This window comes from Empidonax traillii, unplaced genomic scaffold (assembly GCF_003031625.1).
Source record: "Empidonax traillii isolate 1590-97213 ecotype Southwest subspecies unplaced genomic scaffold, ASM303162v1 scaffold163:size1593379, whole genome shotgun sequence".
NCBI lineage: Eukaryota > Metazoa > Chordata > Aves > Passeriformes > Tyrannidae > Empidonax > Empidonax traillii.
Window position 1 is genome coordinate 614,741 of NW_020955356.1, and position 13,001 is coordinate 627,741.

The 13,001-nt window shown below is 45.7% G+C and overlaps 2 protein-coding genes across 2 annotated transcripts in view; one reads left to right on the plus strand and one right to left on the minus strand.

Moving 5' to 3' along the window:
• The window catches only part of VAMP1 (vesicle associated membrane protein 1), a 30,253-nt gene extending 22,541 nt beyond the window's left edge, over positions 1-7,712 (plus strand). Inside the window, exon 6 of the mRNA XM_027885254.1 lies at positions 7,617-7,712. The gene's annotated coding sequence lies outside the window, so the exon portion shown is untranslated. The remainder of the gene's footprint in view (positions 1-7,616) is intronic.
• Positions 7,713-10,412: 2,700 nt separating this feature from the next.
• On the minus strand, positions 10,413-12,207 carry LOC114058151 (tapasin-related protein-like). The gene is given in 4 exon segments (XM_027885204.1): positions 10,413-10,600; positions 11,311-11,600; positions 11,784-12,084; positions 12,087-12,207. Coding segments are annotated over 4 exon segments (822 nt in total). The 3' UTR covers positions 10,413-10,490.
• Positions 12,208-13,001: the final 794 nt, after the last annotated feature.

Below are 13,001 nucleotides of genomic sequence, written 5' to 3' on the forward strand. Positions count from 1 at the left end.
ATGATTTTGAACTACTTGATAGACCTTTGATCAGTTTAATTCTTTTGTGTACCTGTATGAGTAATTGTATTTTCCTTCTGCTTCAAGGCAGAAGCCAGTGATTATTTCTGAATTATTTCTGGATTATCTACCTCTGCTTATATTTTTCTGCATTAAAACTAGCAGCACAAACGGTCGAGGAACAGCATCATGGATGTTGCTCTATTTTTAAGTGTTAGGCCAAAGAAGCACCAGCGCAGTAGGTGGTAAAGTTGGGTAAGTGTGAGGTTACACATTGCACCACTGTTGTCTTCAACAGGGAGATATTTATGGAGGTTGCATGGACTCCCTTGAGGCAGAGGTGGTGATCTCTAAAGAGAGTCATTATTAAAAAGCTATCAGGGATTTGCAAACTAATCTAATGGGCCGTTGAATGCCTTGCTGCTGATGTAACTTACCAGGAAACAGTGATGTCTGTCCCAAATAACCAGTGATACCACAGCAGCAAGAACATGTCCATGTACATACTTCCATTCCTCCGAGTCCCAAGGAGGCTGATTTTCAATACATTTATTCATTTTTACCTTGTAGGAGCCGAGTGGCTGCAGGGAGCCATTCTGGTGAAGCAAAAGGGAACCCTGGGGGAAAATCAAAGCAATATCTTTCAGCATAAAAGACTACCAGGTAGAGTCATGAATATCATATTGTAGGATTGAGAAAATCCTGCTGGAAACTGTGTGGAGGGAACCCAGTCTCTCTTCCTAGGAGAATGAAGTCTCTCTCATGAAGAACATGGCTGGACCCCAGGAGACTTAGGTGGATTCTCTTCCGTTGCTGCTTTCATGCTGTAATGCAGTACAAAGCCTGGAGGAGAGCCTGGATAGTGGCTACTCATGCTCTTCCTCAGCTGGAAAATCTGAATTAGCATCTGAAAAATACAGCTGACTCCCATCTGTTGTCCATATTGCGGGACAAGGGATATTGCTTCCTGAAAATGGTGGATCAGTCAGGGTACTGAAGAAGCCTAGTGATCCAGACCCTTTAGCCATTCTGCTTTGTGTCCAAGTCAGCTGCCATCCTTGCTACTCATGACCTGTCATCCTCGATAAGGGAATCACCGAGCGCTGAGAACAGGCCCTCAAACTCTACCTTTGCTTCGTTTTTCCCCATGTAGGATCACTCAGCCAGGACTACAGCTCCTCAGATACTGATTTCAGTCTGATCCTGCTTCAGAGGGGCCAAGTGTGGAAATGGCAGATGAAAATTCCCGCCCACTGGCACAGCTAAGCTAACACCATCTGGAAGCTGGGTAGGCAGCCCAGGCTGGAACAGCAGCAAGCAAAGCTATAGGAGTGATTTCTCTGTCTGCTTTGTCTTGAGGGGCAATTAATAAGTGGGCAATCAAGATGGAGCCTCCTTGAGGTCCCCCCACCCTCCCCGGCTCCCCCCCAGCTGAAGTCTTCAATTTCCTCATTCCAGCCCTAACAATATAACCATTATCACAGCCACCTGACTCCCGGGGCCTCTGTCCCCACCCCTTTCATGATCTCTCCTGCCTGTTCCTGGAAACTGGAGGCAGAAGCAGCCACCTCAGACCAGTTTTTCTTCCAGCAGCTGCTGCTCCCCAGCCAACAGAGATCACAGGGCTGGTCGCCCTGTGAGCCCAGCGCAGCGCCCAGCGCGGCACAGCTGGAGGGACACAGGTGTTCGCTGCTGCCTGCCTGCAGCTTTGTCAGAGCTGACAATAGGACAAACTTGCTTATGTTTAGCTTTATTTTTCACACTGCCACTCCACATGCACCACCCCCCCCCCCCCCCCCCCCCCCCCCCCCCCCCCCCCCCCCCCCCCCCCCCCCCCCGCCCCCAGTCACTCCCATCCCACTGGTTTCATGTTGCTTCTGCTTCTTAACTCTGCTCTGGTGATGGTGATTTCTCCTCCTCTGCAATATAAGACAAAATTTACTCCCTTTAAAGGGGATTCAAATGGAATTAAAGCCTTTAGAAAAGAAGTTAATCTATAAATGCCATTTCTTTTATGAGTAAGGCCATATTTCATAGTCAAATGGCTTAAGGGAGCACTTCCCACCACACCCTTCTCAAAAGGAAGAGAAGGCAGGATCACCTCCCTTTCCCATATCCCTTTTAATTGTTCTGATGCATTCAATTCATTCATCTGCCAAAGAGACTTTATGTCTTCTCTCACAAGATCTCAGGCTAGCAGTCATAGAACTGTCTGGAAATGGTCTGAAAGTCCTGGAATGGCCCATGAGGCAAAGAACCTATTTTTTTTTTTCAAGATGTAGCTTGATAAATTCAAATTAATGACTAGGTGACAGGGTACCCTTTGGTGTTGTCTTGGTTTTTATAATGCAGTAATCTGAGATTTATCCTCTTTAGGACCTGGAATGTGTGGAATATTATCTTTTTTTTTTTTTTCCCTTTTAATTCTTTCTTTTAAGGAAAAAAGGTTGGCCAATAAAACACGAATCTTAGGCAAGCCATGTGACCACTGCTAGTGATAATGAGAAGAGTGAGATTTCATCGTTATATTCAGTGTCTCATTTTGTCACCTTTTCTTTTAATCCTATATCAAGACTGCAGCTGCTTCAGGTAAATTTCACATATCAAAAAGCTTATACTCCTGGGCAAATTTTGGGGCTGGTCAGGAAGGAGTTTTCATCAAGTAAAAAAATAGGTTGTCTTTTTAGAGTAACAATCTTCCCCTGTAGCTTGAAAAACAGTCCACTTCAAGGAGTCCAGGGCCTTTTGCCTTCCAAATTCTCTGCCAGTAAAGAATCTCAAAGTATTTGCCTTCCGGTATGAGGCTGTGCATATTTATCAGCTGAGGCAATTTATCTTTTGTGCTAAGGGCTTAATAAGGTCTTGATGGTATTTCATGGGAGGGCAGGTCTGTGAGGATGACTTAGGTATGTACAAAAGTGAAAAAGAAGGGAAAAAAAGCAATTCATAAAGAAATCAATCCTAAGCAAACCTGGGACTTCAGAAGTGTTTGAAAAAGGGGGAAAAGAAAATGGTCAAAAATAGATTTTAAAACAGGGTAAGTAGAGAGAGATGAATGGAAAGAACAGTAGTAAATGAACTGAAAAAAAGGAGAAGGAAACTGTGTCCTCCTTCTCAGTGACCTGCACCCGGCTGTGGTGGGAAGGCCTGCATTGCCCAGTGACACTGAAATACCTGTTGGCAAGTTATATATCTCCCAGAAGATGACACAAGCAAGACAGTTTGCAGCATAGGAGGCTGAAGTTAATCCACAAACTCTTAAAACAGTGATGTATTGCCTTTCCTGCCTTTGCAGTAATTTTTCCTTCCTTTGCTGTGCCTTTTTATGTTTTCATCTTCATCACCTGAATTCACTCTCTGTCACTCTTTGCCGTCCTTACTAACTGGGCATGCTCATGAAAAACGGGGTGAACACCTTTCTTGTGGTACACATAAACCATTGTTCAGTGGCGTAAGGGAAGTTACAAAAGAATCATCTATCAAAAAAAGCTGGAGCTGTCTACAATTGGAAAATTAGAGAAGGATGCAAACTTTGCTAATGAAAGGAATCAAAGCTAACATTAGATCTCTTGTGAGACACATCAGGCACCTGCCAGATGTGCTGAAGGGCTCAGTGATCAGGCTGTGTGAGGAGTGCACAGCAGAGATAAGGCCATTGCAGACACCTCTGGAGGTGTGTTGAGCGCTGAGTGAGGATCAGATCAGCGTGGCAGAACCCATTCTTTGTCAGGGTGGGGCTCGCCAATGGACATGTCTGAAACTGAAGCGGCTGTGGAGAAGGCTGTTAACACACTGACAAAGTGAACAGTAACAACTCGCTGGGAGCAATGGCATTTGTCCAAGAGTCTTAAAGGATCTCAGGAGTAAAACAGCTGAACTGCTCCAAGCAGTGTGTAACCCAGTGTTTACAGCCGGTGGCGGTACCTGAGGAGGGGAAAGGGGTGAATGTGATGCCACGGCAGGTGGCCAGTTTGTCCAGGGCCAGGTGGTGGAAGGGTTTTTGGGACTTATTTGGGCTTCAGATGAAGATAAGATGAATTAAAAGATGAGAGGTAAGTACAGCTAGAGTCTAAGAGAGTCTGGAGCAGCCTGGCACACCACTCCAGGGTCCCCAGCAGGCTGTGAAATCCATACTGTTATCTGTCAGCCTGAGGGAGGTGTGTGCTCTGGTCCGTCTCCTGAGGATTTGGATGCATGTTTGGATAAATGTTGCCTGCTAGCACTGGAGCCAGCTGGGACCCGTGGAGCGGTTGGATCTTGCTGAAGGACCTAAGGGATGTTGTGGTCCAGCACTTTAACCCAGCTAGTGGTAAAGGGGACAGCAGCAGTGACAGAGGGGTGTGTTTGCATCAGCACCAGAAATAAAGTTGCTGCTTGTGACCCTCTCCTTTGTCCTTTCATAATTCAGGAGAAGGAGTTCCCAGTGCTGCAACCATTGCATCTACCTGGGGACATGGGTGGGGGTGGTCCTCATTTCTCCTCTATCTCTTCTCACTGGGGACTGCCAGCAGCTGCTGCTGGTCCTGCAGGCTGAAATCAGCCCTCCCCACTCCAGAGGGGCTTTTTGGACTTCTCAGTTAATTTTTCATCCAGAGGGGGCATCTGCCATATTTTAGCATCTGATCATCACTCACTGAAGGAGATGCATGGGAACCCACCACTCTGCGTGCTGGGAGAAGCTGAATTTTCAACTGACCTGGGAGGAGGAGCATGTTTTGGCAGTGTGTAGGAGCTGGACTCACTTGGTGCGGCACATCATGCTCAGGAGGGAAGCAGGAGTCCATGATTTTGTCTGGGACACAAGTTAGGGGTTGTTGTAATAGAGCTAGAGGCTTTGGGAAAAGCCCTATTCTTTTCCCTTTTCCCATTTCCCTTTTCTTCATTCTCCTTTCTTGAGGTTGGTTGTTTTTTGGGGGGGTTGTTTGTTTGTTTGATTGGATGGTTGTTGGTTTGTTTGGCTTTTTTTTTAGAGGCAGAGAATGTGGAAGGTTACAGGCACTTCACTGTAGCTTATCATTGCTCATGTCACTGAAGTCCAGATGAAGGACACATCAGAGAAAGTGGTCAATGCAGAAGATTGCTGTTACTAAGAAAAGCAAACATGCAGCACTAATGAGAATGTGTCTTTGGTCAGCATTTCATACTCTTCACAGAGAGATGCCTCGGGGCAGTGTTCCTGCAGGTCGTGCTAGGGAGGAGAAGCAGCCCATTGTATAAATGAGATTACCTTCTCTATGAAAAGAGGTATCCAGCTTTTGGGAAAAGCTTCCTGATGTCCTTGGGCTTTAAAGAATCTGCAGGCATGTGGGAGTCATTTTACTGCTTGTATGTGTGATCCACCTGCTGCTCACTGGGCTCACACAAATGAGGACCCTGATGCCGAGATCTTGCAAGGAGATTGCTGCCTCAAGCTTCTGATCTGGAAGAAATGTACCGTTGCAGAGCATGAAAGCCCTGATGCTTTGTCCCAGCCCACTCCTACCAAATGGGTTGCAGTGATTCCTTGACCAAGATAGGGGAGACATGGGAGAGGTTAGTATTGTGTCTATGGTCCGTGTGGAAATTTGCATCTAGGCTTGAATGTCTGTCTGTCATTGCCTGGTGGATGGTGGGAGAGGGGCTTTGGCTTTGAATGATTCCTGTGTTTTAGGCACTTCACTATGAGTCTGCAAGAGGCTGAGTGTCACAGGTAAAATCTGAAGTGTCTCAGCCTGAACACAGGACACCAAGGTGGGAACCAGCTTTCTAAAGGACAGCTTTCCCCACTGCAGAGAGTTGTATCACTGTAACACTTCAGACCCCAAAAAAGGGCTATTCCCAGTCTGATCTGTGATGAACTTGGCAATTATATGTGAGGGTGAGCACAGCCCTCAGTGCTTCTGACATTTTCAGAGATGTCATAGAATCACAGAATGGTTTGAATTGGAAGGAACCTTAGAGATCATCTTGCTCCAACCCCCTGCCATGGGTAGGGACAACTTTCTCTAGACCAGTTTGCTCAGAGCTGCATCCAGCCTACCAGCCTGCATGGAATCATTCTCACATGCTTTAAGAGTGACATCTCTACGGTTTAAAAGCAATCCTTGTCTTTCCTGTGCTGCCTTGCAATGGAGCCACTTACACTGAATTCAAGTGGCAGGTAGGTAGCGGGTGCATGGCTGGGAGGGCTGGCACACTGACCTGAGGGGTTGTGAGGAGCCTCTCATGTCCTCTGTCTGCCACAGTCCAGGAAAAGGGCTTCAACTGAACAAGGTGCCTGTGCTGCAGTGCCTGTGCTAGAGAAGCAGTGTCCGTGGTTGCTCTGGAAGGGATGCAGAATGTGTGATTATGATATAGTGTGAGGCTGAAGCAAGCACAGTTTATTTAACAGCTAGTTAATGCATATTCTCTTGGAGCCACATAGCAGCTGAACTGCAACTGTATTCATAAAATGCTTCCAAACTCATGTAGTTAGACTTCTGGATCTGTTTTGCTAGCTTAAACTGAATGAGCAGAGGCATAACCAAACAAGGGGAACCTATGGGTAAAAGGTAATCTTGAGCTTGGCTTTATTCTTTGCAAAATATCTGCTCTTTCAATACCAGCTCAGAAGTTTTGGCTTTATCCAAATCCACAGTACAATGCATCCACGCCTCTGAGTAATCTTTGTTGGCTGAAGTGCAAAGAGCTTAATCTTATGTTTTGCAGGTTGACAAAACGTGTATAAAATTTCTTGTCCATCAAACAGTTCTCCTAAGGAGCTAGTTTAAAACGCCTACATTTAATATTTATTTGTTTTGTCACATTATGCCTTATAATGGGTTGGTCTGCCCAGCAGCTAATCAGATGGTGACCAGGCTCCTGCTTCTCAATTCACGTGGCCAGGCAATGATGCCATGTGGCACTTGGCCACGGCACATTTGACCTTGGGAGGCAGAATGGCTGTCTCTCAGGGAAGCAGAACATCTAATATTACTTATCCCTGTCTTTCTAACGCAATCAAGTTTATATTTGATGCACTTTTGGTCTTGGCGGCATTTTCTCTAATAAGTGTTTTATATTTAAAATGTAGGGAGGAGCATTGTTGTTAAACACCAGGTCACCTTGTTTATCGGTAAGTATTACTTTTTCTGCTTTAGGGTAGCTGCTTTACTTGTTTTTGTGGTTTAAATTCAGTTTGAGACCTTCAAGGACACACCAGTTGTGAGCTCCAGTGGGAAGCATCAGAGAACAAGGAGTCAAGTAAAATCAAGTGCCATGCTTATTAGGAATACGGCCACTCCTAATACATTTGTTCCATCTGTCCATTGTTTTTCCTTCCTTCCATTTTGGTTTATGGGCCAAAAAGGCAGACAAACCACCAGCTCTCATTTCATGTGTAACACAGGCCTTGGAATTTGACCCAGTGTCTCTTTTAACTGATGCCATTAACTTTTTTAAAAAAAAGTATTAATAAAGGACAGCTTGAAAAAACTATTGTGACCTTTATTTGAAGACCTTGAAAGGTAGTCGACCCCTTTTACTGACTGATGGCTAGGAGAGTCAGCCTCACTGTTGAGTATATTATGTCTTACTCTGCTCTGAATGTGCCTAACATAACTTGCAGCTGTTGACTGTCACTATGCCTTTCTCTGCAGGTGACATTGCCACCAGTACTCTGTATTTCTGTGGTGCGATTGAGAGATACTGTTTAGTGAGACCAGAGTACTGCCTCAGAGTGCCCCCTGTAAGGCGTTTTTGTCCTGTTGTTTTGCTCTGGACCATCTCCAGACTTTCAACATAATAAAAAGCCCCATGTGCGTCTGATCAGTCAGTGGGTGTTGCAGCTCCAGGCTTTGCTGGGCTTCCAATTCCGCATTGTCAGTCACAGGTGACTGTGACTCCTCTAGTGGTTGCCAATGAGGTTCCTGCTTTTGTCAGCTTGTCCTTTCTTGCTGGCTGCATGGGAGCCAGCTGTCACATAACCCATCTGTTATCTGGGGGTGTCCAAATCCAGCAGGCAGTCCAAAAACCTTCCAGAAGTCCTGACCCAGAATAGCAGCCTCTGGGAGCAAGGGGACTGGTGTTGACACCAAGGGTCCCTTGGAACTCCTCTTCCTGAATCCTGGCTAGTTTCTCCCTCTCTGTGGGCTCAGCCCACCTCTTCACTGGCCCTGGAGCCATGTAGTAGGTTTGACTCCACAGGGTGGTGTGGGAGGTGCACAGACAGAAGACAGCCATTGGAACTAAAAATTTATTGGCAATGCATCAAAAATGAAGAGGAAAAGGTACAAGCAACTGCTTCCACCAGCAGTTACACTCTGCCTGTAGTCTCTCTTAGGTGTTCCCACAGGTCAGAAAACTCAGATGGATTCATGGATCAACTGCACTGAGGCAGCATGGTGGTCCAGGACCTGAGCTGACTTCACTAACACTACTGAGCATCTTTGCTTGTTTGAGTACTTTCAGCTGACCAGTCGACTTGTGCTCATCTGAAGGACTCCCTCTTCTTTAGCTACTGACCTTGCCACTTGCAAATTTTATCAACAATATTTTTTAGAGTTGTATCTCCTGCTGGAAATACTAAACAGCACAGTTGTTGCAGAGAGGCACACACTGTCAGCAGTGATTGATGCTTTTTTTGGACCATGTATTTTTGTCTGTTAGCTAGTAATTAATCCATATAATGCAAATTATGGTCTATTCATACATTATTCATTTCTTCTTCAGAATTTACAAATGTCTTGGTTTGTTTAATTTGCACCAATGCTTTCATCAACCAAATATATTATTTTGTCACAGAATGAAGTCAGGTTGGTTTCCCACAGTGCCTTTTTTTTTTTTTTTTTAATCCTAAATTATTCATATTATTTTAATTGTTTAAGCATCTGTTAGGTGACTTGTAATAATTTCATGCTCTCTTACCTTTGATTATTACTACAGAACCGTCTAACACTCAGGTGTCACATCACTTTCTCTCTGAGCAGTGGCACCACATACTCTTCCAAGACTGGAAATTTCTCTAGTATGGGAGAAATTGATAATCTTGGGATTTCTCTAGTATGCCAGGATTTTTAAATACCTAAATCCATTGGGCCAAATGCCTCCTCAGCCAAATTATGACTCTGAGATGCAAATTTTCCTGGCTACTGATCTGAAAATACTTATGCATAATAGATGCTGTTAAAACTTTCCTTAGTTTGCAAACAGATGAGGAAGTTGTTTTCTATCCTTATGCAGTGTAAATACACAAATCCGTTTCTTTCTCTATACAAAGAGCTACATTCTGTGCATCAAAAAGCCTCCACCAAAAATCTTCACTATCAAAGTTTGACCCATATCCACCCAGTAAGAATCTAGGCTGTTACTAGCATTTCTTAGTTTTCAACGTCTTTTGAAAAAAACTGCTTTCAAGTGCCGTTAGGACTTGCAGCAATCCAGTTTTTCCAGATTATTTTGAACACTCCTTATCACCTTGTATGCTTCATAAATTCTCGCTTTTATTGTGTGCCATATACCTCCTTTCCATCCACCCCTTCCTTCTGCTTTTTTTCCCCCCTGTTGATTTTATACAGGGGATTTTGAAGTGTTAACCTTCAAATTCCCTGTTAGGCAGCAAAGGCACATTTAATCATGCCTGTCTTTTTTCACAACTACAGAACCACAGATCTCCATTTTGTAAACTTCTTGCAGTGAAATATCTATTAAAATGTTTATTATAGCTTTCTCCTGGAGAGTCATATTTCTCTGATTGCTTGATTTGCCCATAACTTCCCCCATTTCAGGATTTACCATTTTGAAATACCAATTTTGCCTACTTATATGCCCAACTTCACACATAAAACGCTTATATACATAAATATCTTGCTTAAACACCTGCCTTGTAGGCATTAACCAGGTGTACTTATATACAGCTACAGATACACACCTGCATACATGTTGTATATCTACTTACAACACGTATACATACATACATGTACCTGTATATGCACACGCATATATGCAGTCATACAAACACTCACCTATATTCAATTTAATTTTCTCTGAAACCAGAGAGGAGGCATTTCTAAAAATGTCCAAGTTGAGACTGTCCACGTCCCTCCCTGGATGAAGTTGTATTTCCCTGTGAGTCCACCCCTGGATGATCACTCAGATCCTCCACCAGGGGCATCCCTACCCTTCCCATACCAACCAAGGACTCTATTAGTATTTGGATAGGGCTGGCTTTCCTGAGCAGGATATATCAAGGGACAAGGGACTGCAGGAGAGTTTCTTCTGTTCTGAAGCCCTTAGAATTTGCTAAGATTTTGGTTTAGCTGAAAAGGAGAAAGGAAAAAACCCAACAAAGTAAGATGCAGGAAGACGCAGAACATCACCTTGTGTTGCCCTTCACCAGAAATGAGTCTCCAGCTCCTACACTCCCTCCCTCTCCCTGCAGGATCCTGGGATATCCTGCCCCCTGTCTCTCCTAAGTGGAGGTGCAGAGGAGAGGAAGATGCTCCTTTCTGCATCTCACGCACGAGGGATGTGGCTCAGGATTTTAAACTCTCACCTGCTGTTTTCCTGAGCACGATGAAGAGGACAATGATGAAGGTGATGGTAGCAATTAAAACCCCCGCCTGTCCTTGCAATCTCCTTTGCTCTGCAGAGGAAGAGGAGAGCCAGTGATGTTGGGTTGGCTGGAGCGGCTGAAGAGCCAAGGAGTTATCACAGTTAAACTTCCGTAGCAAGTGACTGTGTGCACGCTCCTGTCAGGTACACAGATGTGACATGACACAAGTGAGCCAAAGCCACACAGACCCAGAGCCAGTTATACTGGCTGGACTGACATGTCATAACTCGTTAAACTGCAAGTATGGCTTGCTCTTCCCTGCTGTGTCAGGAGGAGGCACAGGAGCAATCTCCAATCAGCAAGGAGAGTGAGAAACCCAACAGTTCCAATGGGGGAGGCACTTTTGGCTATAGTTCTCTGGTAGCATCAGTCTTGAGCTGAATACCGAGTCCAGCTGAGTGTCTAACTCCTTGGGCATGGCTGTTTTCTTGTGCCTCTCCAGTGGGGTCAAGCCTTCTATTCTGTTGCTCCACTTTCAGTCATAACACCTCTTTTCCCCTGAAGGAAATGAGGTATTTGCTCCCTCAAAACTTCAGGGAGTGAAATACAAGCTGAAGAAGTGAAAGGGAAAGGGGAAGAGGAGGACAGAGGGAACGGGTATGAGAGGACACCAGAAAGAAAGCATGGGGAACCAGGCAGATGTGGTGTGGCTCAGAGGTTTTGATCCCTGTGGTGGGTGGATGAAGTGTGAGGAGGTCTGGGCAGGATGAAGAACTTGCCCCTTTTCCCCTGACACCTACCTGGTGCCTTAAGACGGGCACTCACAGAGATGGGCTCTGCCAGGGCCAAGTGTGCAACAAGGCAGCTGTAGGTGGCTGGTGTCTGTGCTGGGGCTGAGCTGATGCTGAGGTAGGAGGTGATGCTGTAGGTGCCATCTCAGCTCTGCCAGTGGCTGGAGAAACATACATTTGAAAAAAGAATTTTTGCATTGTTGCAGTTCAGAACAGTTATCACATCTTTCTCAAATGACACCATCCCTGGAATGACATGAACTCTTGAAGGCTCTGGAGAGGATAAACGGTGAATGGATCTATTGATAGCAGAGTACAAAAGTCTGTCCACAAGGTAGAGAAGGTGAGCTGCCTCTGACAGTTGAATGTTGGGAGCCATGGGACAGGCTGAAGGGCAAAATTTCGGTGCCTGGGGACATGGGACTCCTGTTTCCCCTAGGCACTTCCATTTGTCCCTGGCCATATGCAGCTAGATGATGTGCTGGGCCTGGTGCAGCAGGGTGGACATCAAACAGATGCATCCCTTGTCTCCCATGCTCACTTTGTGTAGTCTAAGTGATACCACAACCACATGGATTTTTGGCCACCTGGTAGCCAGCAATGTTCCCTCCTTAGTCATAGGAATCCTCTCTTTGTCCCAACTGCCACAGTGGGGTCCTCTAAGCACCAGGGTGATGCTGATCCCACTGGAGAGCCACAGAGTGACCATGAACCAGGAGGTACAGCAGGGCCCCTCACTAGCCCGCCGGAAGCTGTGTGTGTGGATCTCAGAGTTCACCTCCCCCCATCACAATCCATATGCATCAGAGACTCTCTATGTGGGATGAATATTGGCAATGGACCCTTCTCACCCTGCACCACTCTCCTCTGGAAGACATTTACCTTTACGAGGACCCTTGTTTTCATGAGGTGACTTTCACTGAAGGGGTTGGGGGTGCAGGAGAAGCCCTGGCCTGGCTACTGGGGCTGGCAGCAGTTTCGCTTTCACTCTGGTGAAGCTGAAGGGAAAAAAAAAAAAACCCAACAATTACACCCATTCACTCTTTCTGTACCAAGCATGGGAGCCTGGAGGCATAAGGGAAGTGGGGCACAACCAGATGGGGTTGAGGAGTGCCCCTCCCCAACCTGTGACTGGGTAGATTTTGCTGGATCCTTCTTTAAGTCAATATTTTATCAGCCTTTCCCACCACGCTTCTGCATGTGAGCTCATCTCCTCTGGCCTCACTGAGCAGCCTCTGGAAGCAGTCACCTTTCCGCCTTCTTGCTTTTTAGAATACTTTTTCTTCGTGAAAGACTTGGAGGTGGAAGCTTGTTTCTTTCTTTCCACCCCAACCCTGCCACTCCCCAAAACCTTCTTCAGCTGGAAAGAACTCTGCAGTGGCATGAGCCAGCTCCCCTTCAGCCCAGCAGGTTTGTGGTACTGCCACCAGTTGCCAGTTCAGCCCTAGCTTTGCAAGAAAAAACATCACGGGGAAAAAAACCTAGCTGCAAGAAAGAGAATGGATGAGCTCTGATGGTATTTTAACTACTACCTTTTTCCTGTCTTTCGAACGCATGGAGAGAAGATGGCTGTTTCTCTGCTGGTCTGTTTCCTCTCCTCACAGTAACACATCTCACCCTTGCTGTGGCCAGCTAAAATCATGTGCGCACACCTGCAGGAAACCACAATAACCCCCAGCCACAGCTCTCCCAGCACAACC